This window comes from Cariama cristata, unplaced genomic scaffold (genome assembly GCF_000690535.1).
Source record: "Cariama cristata isolate BGI_N322 unplaced genomic scaffold, ASM69053v1 scaffold19187, whole genome shotgun sequence".
NCBI classification, from domain to species: Eukaryota; Metazoa; Chordata; class Aves; order Cariamiformes; family Cariamidae; genus Cariama; species Cariama cristata.
This window is the reverse complement of record NW_009628564.1, coordinates 8,533-27,069: the sequence shown is the minus strand read 5'-3', so window position 1 is coordinate 27,069 and position 18,537 is coordinate 8,533. Positions and strand designations below refer to the sequence as shown.

General features: G+C 45.2%; 1 protein-coding gene across 1 annotated transcript in view; it reads left to right on the top strand.

The window, feature by feature from the left end:
• Window positions 1–1,264: 1,264 nt before the first annotated feature.
• Window positions 1,265–18,537, top strand: part of LOC104165292 (casein kinase I) — a gene marked incomplete at its 5' end in the record, with an annotated part of 21,458 nt that continues 4,185 nt past the window's right edge. Inside the window, 7 exons of the mRNA XM_009704873.1 lie at window positions 1,265–1,557; window positions 3,644–3,729; window positions 5,849–5,933; window positions 8,114–8,262; window positions 9,799–9,903; window positions 13,724–13,831; window positions 16,950–17,056. Coding sequence (XP_009703175.1) covers window positions 1,265–1,557; window positions 3,644–3,729; window positions 5,849–5,933; window positions 8,114–8,262; window positions 9,799–9,903; window positions 13,724–13,831; window positions 16,950–17,056 — 933 coding nt within the window. The remainder of the gene's footprint in view (window positions 1,558–3,643; window positions 3,730–5,848; window positions 5,934–8,113; window positions 8,263–9,798; window positions 9,904–13,723; window positions 13,832–16,949; window positions 17,057–18,537) is intronic.

Below are 18,537 nucleotides of genomic sequence, written 5' to 3'. Positions count from 1 at the left end.
TCTAACCACCCTTCCCCCAGCCTGTAACGCCGCATGGGGTTTTTTTGGCCAAAATGCAGGACCTGGCACTTGTTCTTGTTGAAACTCGTGTTGTTGGTCTCAGTCCTTCTATCCAGGCTGTCCAGGTCTCTCTGGAGAGCCTTCCTACCCTCCAGCAGATCGACACACCCACCTACCTTGGTGTCATCTGCAAATTTACTGAGGGTGCCCTCAATCCCCTCATCCAGATCAACTATGAAGATGTTAAACAGCACTGGCCCCAAAACTGAGCCCTGGGGAACACCGCTAGTGACTGGCTGCCAACTAGATTTAGCTCTGTTGACCACATCTCTCTGAGCCCGGCCATTCAGACAGTTTTTTACTCACTGAAGAGTCCACCTATCTAAGCTGCAAGCAGCCAATTTATTTAGGAGGATGCTGTGGGAGACCATGTCAAAGGCCTTACTAAAGTCTAGGTAGACAACATCCACAGCCTTTCCCTGATCTACAAAGCAGGTCACCTTGTCATAAAAGGAAACCAGATTGGTCAAGCATGATCTTTCTTTCATAAATCCATGTTGGCTGGTCCTCATACCCTGATTTGCCTGCATATTAATGATGAGCATCTGAATAAGGTGCGTTTTTAGAGGGGAAATGGCCATCCATTGCCTTAGAAGCAGAGTTCCCACCCGTTAGCCTTCCCTTCTCAGTCATGCTGCCAGAACAAAGTTAGTCAAAAGCTGAAAAATATTCCAGCTATTCCTAATTGACAACTGATGAGATTAATTATTCTTTTTAGTCAGCGTTGAGGATCGTAGGGCTTCTGCCTGCCCAAAAATCCCCCTCCATGAAGAATCTGGCATGTCTAAGACAACATATGGGTCGAGGGAGGAAGGTGGTAAGACATAGAGCAACAAGGGAAGGCTGTGGGCAAGGGAAGAGCTCTTGGTAACCGGTTTAGTATGTGTAAAGTCAATACAAAAAGGCTGCTGCAATTCCCTGTGGCATCCTTCCAAGAGCTGTGTCCTGGTGGTAACATTTCAGAAACCGCCTTTGCAATTTCTGTAGGAATAAAGTCGGAGAGCGCAGTACAGTAGCCAGAGAAAGGAGGGGATGACAAGTTCCTGTTTTGACTCTTCATTGGAGGACACAACCCAGCTCCCATCGTAACTGCTGCCTTAGTTCACTCCGTCTGTTGTTGCATTTCTCGCAGAGTAGCTGAAATATGAGAGAGCACTGAGTCAAGGCTCAGTGATGGTCTAACAAAACCTTGCTGCCTTGTTAGCTGGGAGAGCGCGATAGCTGGTCTGCTCGCAAATAACGTTTGCCTTATCATTTTGCAGATATCTCGAATGGAGTACGTGCATTCAAAGAACCTCATCTACCGAGATGTCAAGCCAGAAAACTTCCTTATTGGCCGACAAGGCAATAAGAAAGAACACGTCATTCACATCATAGACTTTGGATTGGCAAAGGAGTACATTGACCCGGAAACCAAAAAACACATACCTTACAGGGAACACAAGAGCTTAACTGGAACGGCGAGATACATGTCCATCAACACTCATCTTGGCAAAGGTCTGTGTGCTTGCTGGGAGCTTGTGGTGCCAAGTCCTGTAGACCTCTGATGGTAGCTTGGCTTACAGCTCTCTCATGCCCTTCGAGCTATTTGTAAACCTCCCAGTGCCGTGATTTGAGAGGCAGCAGTGATGCTGTTTACAGTTGTGAGACTCTTTTTTTTCCCCCTTTTGAGGAATTGAGACAGCTGAAATCTTGGAAGTCTCGTAATTATAGTTTTTATTAGGAACTAAATAACTGGTAGCAACCCTGCTCTAATAAAAGGCAAGTAGGTGGCTAGTCATTGCCACGCTAAATGATGACCACATAGATTTTTATAGCACAGCTCTGCATCGGTATCTTCCAGTTTCAGGTGTTAGAGTTGCATGTTCCCTGACCTAATAACTGGTTGGAGAAAATTAATGATTTAACTGATTTTAAACCTGGTTTTCATCTCCACTCCTCACTGCCTTCTTTCATACCAGAAGATTGCACTTCAGTTGCTGAAAGGCAAAAAACCTTGTTAAATGTTTATACTAACTTAAACTCATAAGAGCAGTATGATAATGGAATATTCTTTGAGAAGCCTCCCAGCTATGAGATCAAGGCATTGCTGGCTTTCATGTCTCTTGGAGAGCTCGCACTCTAATTTTGGAAAACCTGGTGAAGAGTCAGGAAAGGATGGAGGAAGGAGAAGCCACAGTGGGAACAGGCTTGGAAACTGCTGGTGGTGGAGATGTGCTCTGCAGGTGGATGTGGAAAGATGACGTGCTTGCTAAAGAAGTACACCACATGCCTTCTTTAGGACCCATTTCCCTGCAGGCTTTGCAGGTCAGGCCGTGGCTCATGCAGGGGAAGAGTCAGTTCTGGGCGGGTGTATTTGAAGAGGGGAAAGTTGGCTGCCAGCTGTGTTTTGTGGGGCTGATGCTTTACTGGTGAGGCCAGCCCAGGTGGAGTCGATCCCTTCACATTTCAGGACCAAGCAAAATAAAGGAGTCTGATTGCAATTTTTCTGAAAGACAAGTGCACTCAACCATCTTCCCGAGAAATTCATCTGCATTGTTGCACTAAATTACCCAGGACATCCTCTTTTTTTTCCCTTTATTACAGCTGTATCAGGGTAACCTGCAGGAACTGTCATCTCAATTCTCTTCTGCTGAGTGTTCTCACTCCCAGAGCCTTTTGAGGGTTAAATTTGCTGCTGCTGTTGAAGGAGAGTCATGTTGTGCAAAGCGCTGCCTTTTTCTCCTCTTGCAGATGATGCAGCATCAGGGACAGCTCATGCACGGTTTGTTGTGGCGTGTGGGCTGCATGACTAGATCTGCTCCAAATTGCAGCTATGGAGCACGTTACTTGCTTGCAGGTGGAGATTTGGAGGAGAGGAGGTTGCATCAAATTAGTCTGCAAGCTCAGTGAACCCAAGTCTGCACGATGCAGCCCAGCACAGCAGCAGTCCAATGCTGTTGCGCTCCAGATTTGTTGTTCTATCTTGTATCCTCCCTTGGGTTTTTTGATACATTTTGGTAGATTATTTTAAGGATGCTTTTTCCTTTGGCTTGAGGCCCCTTTTTTCCTCTCTCGTTTATAATCATAACATCTGCATGGCAACAGCAGCAAGTGTTTCACGAGGAAAAGCAGTGCTAGAAGGAGCTATTTTTGATCTGATGTGATGAGTTGCAGAAGCAATTGGGAAAGGGTTGGCACTATGCAACATGGTAGTTTCCTGCTGCTGTCTACAAGCGTCCCCTGCCTGTTCCTGTGTAGTTCAGAGGAGATAACATAATCCAGCACCACATCGCAGGTACACCATCGGCACTGGCAGTCCAGAGAAGAACCGGGGAACTGCGTTGTTCCTCTGCAATTAATACTTCCACCTCTTATCCACTCTACCTAAGGCTGGGCAGCTCATGTGCTATCTCATGCCTTCTATCTGATCTTTTCTTTACCTATTTTATGGGTTCTAGGTGGTTTTGCCCAAGATCTGAGCTACAGACAGCAAGTGAACTTCCCTGTGATAACTTTGTCTCAGAAATAGGTATGGCTGCTGATCAGATCTCAGATTCATTTCTGCAGCTGCAGCAATAATTTGTCATCTCTTCTATTTTAGAGCAAAGTCGTCGAGACGACTTGGAAGCCCTCGGCCATATGTTTATGTATTTCCTCCGAGGCAGTCTGCCCTGGCAAGGATTGAAGGTAGGTTTGAACTTTCAGGTTTTTCCCTTTGAAATTTTGTCTGGTCTCTGCCCAAATGAGAACCTAGTAAGGAAACATTTGAAAAATCCAGCAAGAAACACTGTTGTCTCCTTTATGTCCTTGAGGTCTAGCAACAAGGCATTAGCTTTACTTACAGGAAAGATTTTAAGATAGAAATATGTTACCTGCCACTTCAAGTTGCCATTAGCTTAGCTGAATTGGTACAAGTCTGGAGAGAAGATTCAGCAGAGGCAGATGAGCAGCTGGGACAGGGATGGCAATGAGAGAACTGTTGGAGCAGCTTTGCTGTAACATGAAGCTGCCCCAAGCTGGAGTGTGACTGGGACACAGTGGTTGTTTATGAAATTCCAGTTACAGCACACAATCCCCCAGCTGCATCTGTGAAACGTGTTTATAATGGGAGCAGTTTGATGGTTGTAGATGTGCAGATGGACTTCAGCTTGAAAAACTGGTTTTCTGGCAGAAGCATTGAGCTTGGCTTCTCTCCAGAGACACTGGACACTCAGTGCTTAGAAGTTTATGAAATGTCATCTACAATGTGGAGGGCTGCAAGCAATCGAGTTACGGCAACTGCAGCTAACATCCATCAGCTGAATTAACTAGTAGTAAGTCGTTTGATGGCTCTGAAGCTGTTGGTAGCTGCATCTTCACTTCTCCATCACTTTCCTGATGATTAAGCTACTGTGTTAAACATTGGAATTGCAGTGAGTGAAGGGATCGAATTTGATCAGGTTAGGAGAAGGTTTATTAATGAAGACAAAAACTCCTGTTAGACCTGTTAGTACTGTTGAAAAAGGAGACAAGCTTTTGGGCTCACAAGCTGCTCACCAGAGTGCTGCTATGGTCAGTGGCAGTGGCTTATATCATAGACCTTGTTAAACTGTTTTGTCGGCATCTATCCAGAGTTAGTCTCAGCTTAGCCTTATGTGCCAGAAATGTTGGCGACAACTCATAAAAGCAAAAAAGGGGGTTTTCAAGCATGAAAGTGATTGTGACAGAAATCAGAATCACTCTGACTTTAAGTTCACACCTCTGTAACTGTGTTATTCTATTACATATTTTGTTTCTGGCTTAGTTGAACTCATCTGATTTAAATGAATACTGTAAATTATTCTAAAATAATTCCAGGTTTAGACAAGGTTCTACAAAATTTCCTCAGTTCAGTGCTGAACTTGGTAAGAATTAATTGACTCCTTGAAGTCCTGCATTTCTTTAGCTCCAGAACAAACACAGACTCTTCAGCTTGATCTAGAATATGGTATCTTCACTCTTCTCGGTTTCCTTAGCTTACACTTTTGGTTTATACTGTCAGTGCTAACATCTTGAGAGAACACCTTACGATGCTAATTATGCTGCTGCCAGGTCTAACTGGCATATTTTGAAATGGAGGCAATAAAACCTGTTCTTAGGGTGCCAACTGGAGCAGAGTTCTCTGCTTTAGGAGGGGTTTAGGTAGGAAATCTCACTGAAAATTGTTTAATTTTCTTCATGACCAGATGTTTAATCAGTGCTGCCTAAGTGATAGACAGTTTGGAGTTGAAAGGAGAGGCAGTATGGGAGTAGCATGGGATTTGAGAGAAGTGTGACTGATGTAAACTGGTTATCTGTGTGGTGACATTGTTACACACAGTAAAACCCAAATTGCCATTGCAATTTATCTACTTTTACAGTTGTTTATGAAGGCATCTTGGTTGCCGATGGCTTTCAGCCTAGGACAGGATACTGATGTGCAATCATAGTATATGCAGCTGTTTTCTTGTCCCATGAAAGCTCCCCTATACAGTCTTCAGAACTGGGCTGGTAAGAAATTAGCCTTTTAAGACACTAACAAGTGTCCTTCCTTTCAAGTACTGAAGATGTTTTGAATGTGTCCTTGGATATTCTTTGTCGATAGCATGTAAAATGCATAGTGAGAATTACAATAGGGTAAGATAGTATTCCTACTAGTGTAGTCTAGGATGCAGTTCAATTACAAGTAACATTTTCTGATACCACCTAGAATCGATATTAAATAGCTTGTTTTTCTTCCCATACAGCATGTCGTTTATCACATGGTTGAACTCTTTCTCCACAACTGTTTTGTCTTTGTGCGCTACAGGCTGACACCTTAAAAGAGAGGTATCAGAAGATTGGGGACACAAAGAGAAACACTCCAGTTGAAGTTCTCTGTGAGAACTTTCCAGGTAAAGCTCTGGTGGGACCATTTGAGTGCAGTTGGAGGTGGACATACCTTGTTAAATATGACGGTTCTGAGCAACTCTGGCAGAAAGTATTTGGATGTTGTGTATCCATTATGTTATTTCTCGAGCTGGCAAACAACTGGAGCTGCCGCTATAAATTAGCAGGGCCTGAGGGCTTGTGGCTGTGGCTTAAAATGAGCATAACTCTTCTCATCAAGGAGGCTAGACAATGCTCAAGTGCCTCATGTTCCTGCTTTGCTTCTTGTCTTCCTTCCAAACGAGGGCCTCGTTATCTTCCCTCTCCCAAGTGACCACGTTGGATCTACTGAGTTAATTATTTTCCAAATTGAAGGTTTTACAGGTGTTAAAATTGTAAATGGCCAGCTTAGAAGATGAGTTGATGTGTCTGTCCTTGAATTCTACCTTCTGACAGCAGTTTTAAGGAGAATATTACTAAAAATGTGTTTCTAGCCAAGCCCAACACCTTTTCTCCAGTTAAAGAAAAGTCCACTTTGGAGCTATGAGAGCAGAGTACAAAGTTAAAGCCCTCCCCAAGTACCCCGTGGCCTTCAGAGAGTGGGGTTTTTTTGGTGTGTTTTGAAATCCTGACACCAGGGAGAGCACCCAGGTCCCGTCCTGTAGGAGCCATTGCGTCACATGGCTCTTTCCAGCATGAGGAGCAGCAAGCCTGGAAGGGGATTGTTATTCACTCAGGTCATGCCAATTCCCAAGACATATTTGCATCCAAAATCCACCTAGTTCCAAGCAGAACAGCTTCAGGTTGGTTGTTCTCATCTTTTTCCCAATACTCCTTCCTCAGAGCTCAGTCACACGAGCAGGTCTGGGCTGAAGGGAGATGAGAGAACTTCCTTCTGTTCCTTGCTTGCCTGAAACCTGTTGGTCCTCCACCTTTCAGAGATACTAGCAGGAAGAGGGGATTACCTTTCTTCTCCTCCTTTTTTTCCTCTTTTGCCTTTATGAGACATGCAAGCTGCAAGCCACAGAGTTAAGTACAGATAAGCAATGCTGTTATTATTTTTGTTACCTAAAGGCAAAAGCCATGCTGGTGTATCAGTCATACTGCAGTGCACAGACTTGCACCTCATACTGAGTTCTGCTCAAATGTCCTACCTTGGCTTAGGTGTGAGCCAAGGGAGAGCTGGGAAGGGGCAGGACGTGAGTTACCAGGGCTCAATTGTCTGTGCCTGCAAAGTATGATCCAGATGCAGGAAAGCAATTAATTATCTTAACACCAAACACTGTTCTGTGTGCGCCAGGTAAATTAACATTGGAGCCTCCCCTTCAAAGTCTTGTTTTGAATATTCAACGCTATGACTGATGTAATGATGTTGGGCAGCACAGTGCCCTGGGCAGCCAGACCCCAGTTGTTGTGGAACTCAGGAGTGCCACAGGGTACCCACCACCAACTCCTGCTTTCCTTCCCCAGATGAAATCCCTGCGACTATTTTAAATGTCTATGTGAGCAGACACATGTGGGCATCCTGTTGGCAGGTTCAGTGAGCTGGCATTTATTGTACAGTATGTTTTAGTGTTTGTTTCTGTACAAATGTATAGAATAAAACTAGCTGTGGAACTCAGATTTGAGGTGGAGTAGCAGCTCTCAGGAGCAGAGATGGGACTTCCATCTTTGCTTTAGAAGTATTTGAATTGATTTGCATTATGGACTATTACTAAAAACCACTAGTTTTAAGGAAAAGCCAGAGGTAGCACCGGCAGCCCAGGCAATTCTTTCACAGCGTGATGCTCAATGCTGAAACACAGACCTTGGTTTATAACAACTCATTCAGAAGATTCAGAATAAAAGCAGACTACTATTAGACTTTGGGCAGGGAGGGTTCTGGAAAGCTGAGTGAGATTCATATAGCAATAAAAGACTGTTGAGTAGGTCGCTGATGGTGAAGGCTTGATGGATATCCTCAGCTTCTGTCAATCTGCATGGCTCAGCTGAACTTAGCGGAGCCTGGACAACTCGCGTCACTGGTGATCTGGCCCTCAGCGCAACTTTAAGCACCAACTTCGAACCTAGTGCCATGGGAAGGCCTCGTTGGAGTTCATTGAAAAGCATGTTTCCAGTGTGTGTGTTGGCTCTGAGGGACTTGCAAGTGATGGAGCTCATCTGCGAGCAGAACTGACGCTGCTGCTTTTTTCCCCTTTTCCAACAGAGGAGATGGCCACGTACCTCCGTTATGTTCGGCGATTAGACTTCTTTGAGAGACCAGACTATGATTATTTACGAACCATCTTCACAGAGCTGTTTGAAAAGAAAGGCTACACCTTTGACTACGCCTATGACTGGGTCGGCAGGCCAATTGTAAGTTGTCCCTGCAAAATGCAGTGCCTTGCCTTCCAGGTGCTGCTTCCCCATCACCTGGCTCTTTATTCCTGATAATCCCAATTAATGCCAGTGAGCTTAGGATCAAGTCTTTCACTTCTGTTCTCTAGCTAACATGGGCTCAACGTAGTGAGATGTCCTGATGTGGCATTCAGGGGATTCTTGCAGTGCCTTAAAGTTTCCCTAAGGGGCAGAAGGCCCCTTCCCACCTCTTTGGGCTTGCCCTGGTGGGGCATTCAAGCCTGATTTTCCCACTTGTGGCAATGAACATGACTAAATTTCCTCTAGTGTAGCACAGGATTTAAGACAAATATCTAAAGACATCCATCTTAAAGCAGGAGAGCATACTGGTTACCTCAGCACTGAACAGTGGAACAGCTCTATAATGGTTGAGTTCTCATCGAGACGTACGAGAGATCTAGGCAGGGCTCTGATGGATGCTTGGTGAATAGTAACGGCAAACCAGTTCTGAACTCAAAAGATCATGGGGCTTACCCTACTCTGGAGGCTGAACCAGCTCTTTATGGCACATGGCATGGAAATCTGGGAGTAACCAAGCTCCATTTAGCAGTTCCATGACACCAGATGGATCATAATCATGATCTCGTTGCATTGCTTCTATTGTCAAAAGCCATTTATACTCTAGAAGACCTTGGCCAAAAGATGTGTCATGAGGAAATCTGATATAAAAGTCTAAAGCTGTTCTGCTGGCTGCCTGTCACTTGTGTTTTGTGTCGTTCTGGTCTTGCTAATGGCCGGTCACCACACACCGGCAATGGCAAAGGCGTCTGTAAATTAATTGTCGCTGGTGCCAGATCAAATGCCTTCAGTGCTAGACTTGGTACTGCTGCCGGTGATTTACTGTCCCAACTATATTTAGCATTACCAATGTTTACTGTGCCCAGAACAATTCATTTTTGTAAGAAATCATTCCCTTTGTGAATCATGATTTTTCTCTCATTTTTGTTTAATTACAAAGGCAATTGATAAAAAGCACCTTGTAAGACAAGCATGCTATTGCTGACAACTGCAGTGGTTGCTATGGAGATTTTGATGTTGTGAGCAGGGATTATGACTTTGGTGAGAATAGAGCAGATGAAGCTTTAATTTTAACATGTCCTGTTTCTATGCAAGCGTGATTTTTAAAAGTGGCAAGACAATGAGATGAGGAGAACAAGTCTGTATGTTTTCAGTTGTAATAATACTATGTGAGACACATCAGGTGTGATCTGACACCGATACAGATACCTAACTGTATCTTTTTAATTAATTTTTATACAAGACATTTGGTGCTGGTGTCCAGCATCAAATCACACATCCATCAAATCACAGGGAATTTGTAGCCCTGCTGTAATTTTCTTTGGTTATTGTCAGTACCTTTGGGCAATGTTTTGATATTTTCCTGTTTCCACCCGATAAGAGCCAGCCTGACAAGTTAGGTTTGTGCATGCATGTGTTGAGAGAGAGAAGCATCTTCAGCATTGGCTTCATCCTAACGAACGCCTTGTTTTCCAGCCTACTCCAGTGGGATCTGTTCACGTAGATTCTGGGACATCTGCAGTAACAAGAGACAGCCACGTCCATAGGGATCGACCATCGCAGCAGGCCCTTCGCAATCAGGTGCGTTGCTCACAACTGCTTCGGCAGTGCCATGTTGTTTGGCACCTCTCTGAATTCCTCTTGGACTGGAGAAGCAGACGCCATATGCCATTAGAGGTGGCTGGGCCTGATTCTTGCCTTGGTCATGGCAAACACAATACGTGCTTAATTTAGAGACTGTGATTTGAGCAGAATTTTGTCAAAGTGACAGGTTGCTGAGATACTGTATCAGCCAGTGGAATTCCTCGGGATCGTGAACCAAGTGGAGCACAATTTGGAATACGTCATTTTTTCTGTAGTTTGTGGGTAAGCTGTTTAAGTCTGGTCAGACTACCTGACCTACCTGGCCAACAATGTTCTTTTGGGTGCTTTTACTCATAGCACTTGGACCATGGAGTAAACCAACAGTTGTGGCAGTGGCAGCCTGCCCCCAAGTGCCCTCTTCCCATGAACTGTGCAGCTGCGATAAGGATGTGCGTGTCCCATGTACACGCAATGTATCTTTTTCAGGGAGTCTGGTTCACGGCCTGAGTGTTGCAGAGCATAAAGAACTACCAGGGTAGCATCCCTTGGGGAGGCTGGGCATCATGGTCTGGATGAACTGCCAGTTTTTTAATTTGAATTTCCCCATTTTTTCCTGTCTAGTTATAATATTTTGTTGGTGTTGAGAGTTTGGATTTTCTATATTAACAGAACTGATCAGAAGTTCAGTAGATCTCCAACTGCCGGCTCCTAGCTAGAGCTGTTGGTGCTCTTACTTCCCAGTGAGTGGTTCTGGGCTCTCTCTGCTCCTCTAACCGCTGTTTGCTGTTCTAGCTCCTTGTCTGCTGTCTCTGCTCCCACTCAGCTCGCACAAGCTGGGGTTCATGGGTGCAGAATCGAGTGTGAGATGTAATAACCTGTCTGGGCTCAGCTTTCCTTGTTCCGTGCAGCTGGGCTCTGAATGGTAGAGCAGCTAACGTAGACTAGAATACATCTCAAGCCATCAGCTACGATCAGGATGAATACTCCTCATTAGCAGTGTTGCTTGTAGGAAGCTGGATTGTTTGAAGCACGTGTGCAGTACTGTATTTATGCATGCTGATTAGTGTGGACTGGTTTGTGAGTACTAGTAAAATAATCTGCTTTAATATATTGCCTGATTAATGCATTAACCTCCCTTTTTTGGGTGGCAGTCTGTAGTTGTCCGCTTTGACAACAGACCTTCACACTGTGTGCATATGAGGCATCTTGTTTCCTTTAATGGACAATGACGCCTGGCTTCATTTTCAAGCATGTTAGTTCACAAATTATAGTACGCAGCCCAAAGAAATCAGTCCTAGTCCCAAAATGTTATGCAGGCAGCCTTCAGTCCTTCTTCTGAGCCTTGCAAATAGTCTTGATGCTGTATTCCATAGCAGCTTTTGTCATTTTTTTCACCTAAACATTACTTGGGATGCTGAATTATTTAATATCCCAATATGCAGGGAAAATCGGTTTCTTCTTACCAAACATAAACAACTGTCTTCCAAGGGATGTTCCTTTTAAATACTGAGCAAACGATTTCTCTAAAGGAAAAAGTAGAAAACATGAATGTCTAGAGCAGTGAATTGGAGGCATGGGTTTGAGTTAAGTGACTGCCTTTATCTCCAGGTAGAATTGCCTTATTTTTGTTCCCGAGTATAGTAACTGCAGATTCTCTTTTATAATATTTGGTTCCCAGTAAAGACGCTGATGAGAGACTGATCTCCTTTTTTTTTGTAGGCTTTTCCTCTAGGAAGTGAAGATACTTAACTATAAAGATGGGTGAGCCCTTCCCCCTCTGTCTTTAGGTGCCAGTCTTGTCTTGTAATGTGGTAGCTGGTAGGAAGGTGATGAGTGTTAATGGGAACTTGATGCTCTCAAATTTCACAGGCATCACTTCCTCAGTGTCACTGCTTGGGTTGCATTTTGGGCAGCTCAGCTCAAGCCTACTTCAAAACCAGTTTATCACGTACTTGACTGTAGAGCTAAAAGAGAAAAATCTGGCTCTTGTAGCTACTAGAGCCTTTGCTAGAAACTGCTTCCAAGCTCCTAGGTAGAAGCTTCCTTCTCCTAACGTTGATGTAACATGGTGCTACTTCATCACCTGGGCTAGCCAAGCGAGCTGATGGCACAGTGCTTTGGAAGAAGCAGCACTCAAGATCTGTCTTCTACTAGCTTTTAACACCTGCATTAAAATTCTGCAGTTGTTCATAATCTTGTGACTTGCAGCCGTTAAAAAAATATTCCGAGGGAAGCGCTTCTCCTTTGAATGTCAACAAGTACAAAAAGCGTAAGCAGCATCTCAGGCTGACAGGAAGAACATGTAATAAGAAGATTTAATAGGACAAGCCTGGACAAGACCACCTCTAGGGAAATAGTACCTATGAACTGGATTTGGTGACTGCTTGGAAGGAGGAGCAGCACCACCGGTCACTCCAGGAGGGAGTCAGAGGTCATGTGCAAAGGGAACAATAGCGAATGTTTTATGACATGCCAGGAGCCACCGCCTTTTATTCTCTTACTTTTTGCATGTGCTCCTGCTGTAGTTAGTGTTGAAGTTTATTCAGAGGTTTCTGGAGTCTTTCTCTGCTTGCAGTCTTTTTTTTTTTTTTCCTTTCTCTTTTTTACAGTGGCACTGAGCCCTGTGGTTTCTCTTCCTCTGACCAGGGCTTGGCACAAAGTAGTGCTAGGGAAAAGCAGGGCCTGTGCACCTCTCTTTGGTTAGCTACTTCAGCTTCACTGCTGATAATCTGGTGTTTATTTGCTTGAGCCTCTTGTTTCCTGGCCAGGTTCATAGTGTCTCTGTTCAGCATCCCTCCTGCCAGGTGCGTGTGCACTGGGGGGACTCTGCTGCTCTGCCATCTCTTCTTTCAAATTTGTGCTTCAGCTTTGAAACACTTGCATAAATTTTTATACGGTGCGCAGGGCGACACCTTTTAAAGGTGTCCCATTGGTCACTTCAGGCTTGACTATGCCCTCTGCTGTTGGCCTGAGGCCAACACAGATCTACCTGTTTGTCTTACACTTCCCAGTCTTAGGAAGTGTTCCTCCAGCTGGTTGGTTGGGTTTTGGTACATTGAGATCCTCCTAGGCCTTAGCTGAATGCTGGGTGTGTTGTCATCAAAGCTGGATGACCTGTAAGGAGCTTCACATGCAAGTGCAAAGTGGTTCTTCTAATCAAACAAATAAAATTCTAATAATTAAATTGCCTAAAGTTTGCATCTGTTGGGAATAAAGAAGAAACTGTTAGCAAAAGTTTCTTATCTACTTTTCTGCAGAAAACCAAAAAGCCACCAACCCTCTCTTCAGTCAAGCAGGTGTGGTGGATGTTTCCTTCTGCACTGTACAGGTGAATCAGTGTGTGGAACTGGCTTTTGGTGAAATAAAATGTGGCTTTGTTTTATGTTGCAAATTAGAGTTTAAAAATACGTATTTTAGGAAAGTCGAGCTTATGTATCCAATCTTGCTGCCATGCCAAGTGCTCTGGTGTGTGTGACCTGACAGACGTAGTTAAACATGCTGTCAGTGTGTTTATTTCTATGCTGAAACCCATGGAAATGAAGCCGTGTAAAGAAATAACTTCCTGAATAGATCTGAGCTTTCTCTTCATTTAGCATCTAGAGGAGAAGAAATCCACTCCTGCAGTGGATTACTGCAGACACCACTGAAGTAAAGTATGAGGTGCACTTGGTAAAGAGAAATTTTAGTTCAGCTAGAAGTTTAAATGCCTTGCTTTTTGCAAAGAAACTAACTCACTAACAAACATCCTTTTATTTCTTCCCTCATTCACCTTTTGCCCTCTCTTCTGTTTCTCTTGTGCTTCTGGACTTGTGAGCAGGCATCATCAGATCGCCGAGGGGAGTGGGAGATCCAGCCAAGCCGGCAGACGAATACCTCGTACTTGACATCTCATTTGGCTGCAGATCGGCATGGAGGATCAGTACAGGTACCTCTTCCTCCCGATGTGTACAGCCTTGATGCGAGAATTTGTGTCAAACCCCCTGAATTCTCCTCAAATTGCAGTAACATTGTGGTCAGGAGAGCGATTTCACAAGCTGGTTTGGTCCTGTCCTGTGTGTAACGCTCAAGCCATGGTCTTGTGGGACCCAAGCTGTGATGGCTAACATCAGTACTGTTAAGATTTCAACTAAGCTTTTCCTCCGAGAGCTATTTTTAACTCAGATTTGTCAAACTGAATACAGAAAGGAGTGTATATTAGCAGGTCTGGTCTGTAAAGCACCCCTCTATCCCCATCTTGGGGATGCTCTTAGGTAGTAAGAAGCAGCTGAAGTAGGGTTTCTTGCATATAAACCCCATTAATGTTAGGAAAATAGTTGATCTGTTCCAGTTCAGGCTTCATAGATGAGGTTCTGGTTGAATTCTTCCTGCTTAATGGAAATACAGGGGTGTCAGACTGGAGAAATGCACAGGGGATGGCTGGTGCGAGTAGGCTGTACAGCCACTTCTCCCTCCGGATGGATGTGGTGCAGGGTGTTGTGACCCTGTTCTCTTGCTCCCCAGTGCATTTCCATTTTCGTTTTGGATCTAGTGGCAGGCCAGCACCATTGTAAGGGCATGGTGGCTGCAAGTTGGATCTCTGGATGATTGCACTGTGGAAGGTGGATGAGCAGAGGATGCACGACAGTGCCAGACAGCATTAAAGGTGGCACTACAGCTAAGTTTTTTAATTCCTGAAAAGACTACTTCTGTCTACAAAACCATACCTGCCTCTGGTTATCACTCAGGCTCGCTAAGGGAGTTTCTTGCTAGTACAAGAGTAAGATGGCTGGATGCACTAGAGAGAAGGTGCAAGAGTCATTCAAGCAAACAAGAACTGTCTAATATTGGTGGTGAGGCAAACCTCTTTGGCAGAGGTTTGCCTGCAAGAGCTGGCTCTAGTGTCAGACACAACACTTTGAAAATTGGCTCTGCTGAAATCAGAATTAGTGCCTGGAGTGGGACAAAGCTGAGCTGAGGAGATGGGTAGTGCATGATGCCCCTAAGTGAAATGCAGATTAGGTTGAAATTTTTAGTTATTCCTGATATTTGGTTGGATTCAATGATTTTTTGGCATGATTAGCCATGTTCCTTTTTTCATTTAAAGGTATTTTACTGAGTAGCAGAGAAACTGAAAAATAAGGAGGAACTAATGTATGTATAGCTCTGATCTCAGACATGAGCAGACAGTAAAATGGAGAAGTGTTCAAGGCCAGGCTGGACAGGGCTTTTAGCAACCTGATCTAATGAAATATGTCCCTGCCTGTGGCAGGGGGCTTGGACTAGATGATCTGTAAAGGTCCTTTCCGACGCAAACCATTCTGTGATTCTATGAATTCAGCACTCAGTAAGTACAGAGTAGGTGTTTTAATTCATATTTCTTTATGTAAGGGGAATAGTTTCCTGGCGCAAAGCCAGCATGAGCTGTGTCTCCCCATGAACAGTGCTCTGCCAGAGTAGGTACAGCAATAATGCAGTCCTAGTCTGAATTTGACTGGGAGAGTTGCCTACCTGAGCAGTTTACAAGCCTGTATGTGCCATTGTAAGCATTAAAATTCTGCTTATCTGCAGCCAAGAACAGGAAATCTTCTGCTGTGCATGACTGCTGGGCTGCAGATGCTTAAATTGTTTCTCAACAGATGCCCTAGCTCATGCTGAACCCTTGGGAGGTCAGTAGCTTTGACTGACCGTTTCCTTTAAGGCAACAGTTGAATTTGCCACATCAAAATGAAGTGGCGGCAGGTAAAAAAAGAAGAGGAAAATCAAAGCCTTTTGTAAAATGAAATTTAACAAGTAGCTGAAGAAAGTGTGGGAAGATCACTGGGAATAGCACTATTGTGCTATCGTTTCACAAAGTTGTGTGGGAAGTGTGGGGGTCTGGAGAACCTAGGTGGGCCTACAGTGTGATGAGTCTGGGAAAGGGAGTGTGAAGAGCACCCAAGGGGTTGTCACTCAAGGAGAGCTCCGAAAACCACATGAGCTGAGTCCTGACCTGTCTTGGTAGAGACTGGCCACGGGACTTGATCTGCAGAAACAGCAGTTGCTGACAGAACTTAAGTATTCAGAACGAAGTCGGATAGATGCACTTAATGGAGAGGGGACATCTGTTTCAATGGCTTTCTTCCCTTCATCTCTGGCGGTTAAGTCATCCAGAGCCACCAGGAACACTGGGTAGCACCTTGACACCACAGCATGGGAGATACCTCCTTTTACCTTGTAGAAAGGTGAAGAGGTAGAGTGGAAGGGGAACCGCGTATCATTACAGCTTTGGACCCAGGAGCAGCTCCAGATGTTCACAGCAATGTGCAGGAGCCTGTCCTAACTTCCAGATGGAGTGCAGAAGGGCTGGCCAAACTTCGGTCCCATACAGGCTTCTCTGGCGGTTATGTTGGCATTAGAGCAATGATGAGTTATCCAGAAAATTATGTGCTCTCCTGGCAAATGCAGAGCTGCTGGCAGCTGGGGATCTGGATGGTCATCCATATAATGGAAATCCTGAAGTAAGCCATAATGTCAACTGTGAAGCAAAAAGAGACGAGAGACCATATCAATAGCTTTTGGGTGAGGACGTAATTCCAGAAACTGACTGTGTAAGGAGTGAGATTCTGGTGGCTCTGGAGTGACTTCTTCCCACGATACTGACAGGCAACAGGACTGAGTCACTCGCCTATAAAATTGTGAGGAGAACAATCAATAGAATACAGTTTGTCTGTGTATATAGGGCTGTCAGTTAGTCTTTACACTACTGGGTACACCTCCCAAAGTGGCTACGCCTCCCAAAGACAAGAAGACCTGTGCTGGGTACAGGAGCATGAATTCGTGAACACAGACACAGTCACCTGCCTGCTGTTCTGCTTGGGATGGACCAGGCTGGTCTCTCCATGCCAGGCACGTAATTCAAAGGCATCCAAGGAATCTGACAGCCCGCTAAGAGGGGGCAAAGAGACAGGAGCAAATAGCAGTTATTCCGCAACTTTCCCATTCCCACAGCATCCCTTGTCCAGCCGGGTGGGGACACATCCATGTGCAAGGGGGCTTCGTTAACGAGACGTTCATTTGTGTTTCAGGTGGTTAGCTCGACCAATGGGGAACTGAACGTGGACGATCCGACGGGGGCACACTCCAACGCGCCAATAACAGCGCAGGCAGAGGTGGAGGTGGTGGAGGAAGCTAAGTACGTTTGCTTTACAAACAGGCTTTCCACTGGTGTGGCCATTAATCCTCCTCCTGGGAAACGAGTGGGGATGTTTACATGGTGAAGTACTTGATGCTCGTGTCCCCTGCCCTTTTCCTTGCATATTGCTGCTTTTGTGCATGGTGCCTTCAGTGCTGCTGCTGCTTCTTTTTTACACTTGTCATAGCTGGAGGACGTAAGTCTTACTCAGAGCATGTATTGCAAGATAGACAGTAGCAGAAATACCAAAATAATGTGAATTGATTTCAGGAATCCCGGTGAGCATCCTCTGTTCCAAAAAGAGAACGTGCTGTACTCTCATGCTGAGAGTGTAGGAGTAGCTTGAGCACAGCTCAGTGAAGAGATTGTTGGTCTGAAAGTTAACGCTTTATTTCTGGCTGCAAGAAGTGGATGCCAGGTATCCAGAACGGTCCCAAAGTAACTCTTGCAGGGACAGGTAGTTCTCGCTGTGAATTCTCTTGGTCCAGCCCAACGGAAGCTGAGTGAGAGAAACCAGAAGCAGCCCTCCTGTTTGTGGGGAAGAGTGTGCTACCTCTGAGCTGACCTCTCCTCTGTAGCTTGTGGTCAAGAGTGAGAACCAATGTACAAAGTTGCTGCTTTGACCATTTTGGCCTCTTTTGCACACGTGCTGCATCTGGCACCATCATGTCACTTTTTGCATGATCCTGAACATGGCACCTTCTCGCTGCTTCTGAACTAGACCGGGACCCTGTCAGGTCACAGTGTAATCCTGACACTCCCCATGCAAGGGGTAAACAGGCCCTGGGGCTGCCTTTGAACTGGTCAGTTCTGTGATGTTGCCCAACTGCCTGGTTATAATTTCACTGGATGACACTGGTGTTGCTTGTCCCACATTGTTTGTGGGAACTTCTGTTAGGAATGGCTTGTGAGAGGGTGAAGAGGAAAACTGGCAGGCATGAGAAAGGGTGTGTTGATGGAAAAGATCCCTAGGTATGCATCAGTCTGAAGCCAGTGCTGAAGGTTGACATGAAGGTCTTCTGCTGTCTATTCGTCTGTCCCTCGGGAAGCACTTGTGCCTGACCTTGCTCGCTGGTAGCTGGCCTGGGTGTGATCCTGGCCTGAGCAACAGATACACTTTCTCCTCCCAGCCAAAGGAGCAAGCCTTGGTTTTGGTGCAGGCTCCTCATCAAGTACAGCGGGATTGGGGAGATCTTGAGGTGCAACTTGCGGATTGGGCAATATTCTTCTCAGATATGGGTAGTGTGGTGTCACAGGCTCTGCCTTGGTCAGACTGAAGTGGATCCCCCTCAAGCATGTGGCTTGGGGTTACTCCTGGGATGGGGCAAATTGCTACCCTTAACAGTTCTCAATACAACCCCATGCAAGGAGGAGCCAGCTTTTAAGATGGGACCACCTTCAGCCTGTGTTTCTGCAGCGCCTTGTTGAGCAAGGCCAGGGTCCAGACCCCACACCCATGTACAGGGGAGATGTCAAGACAG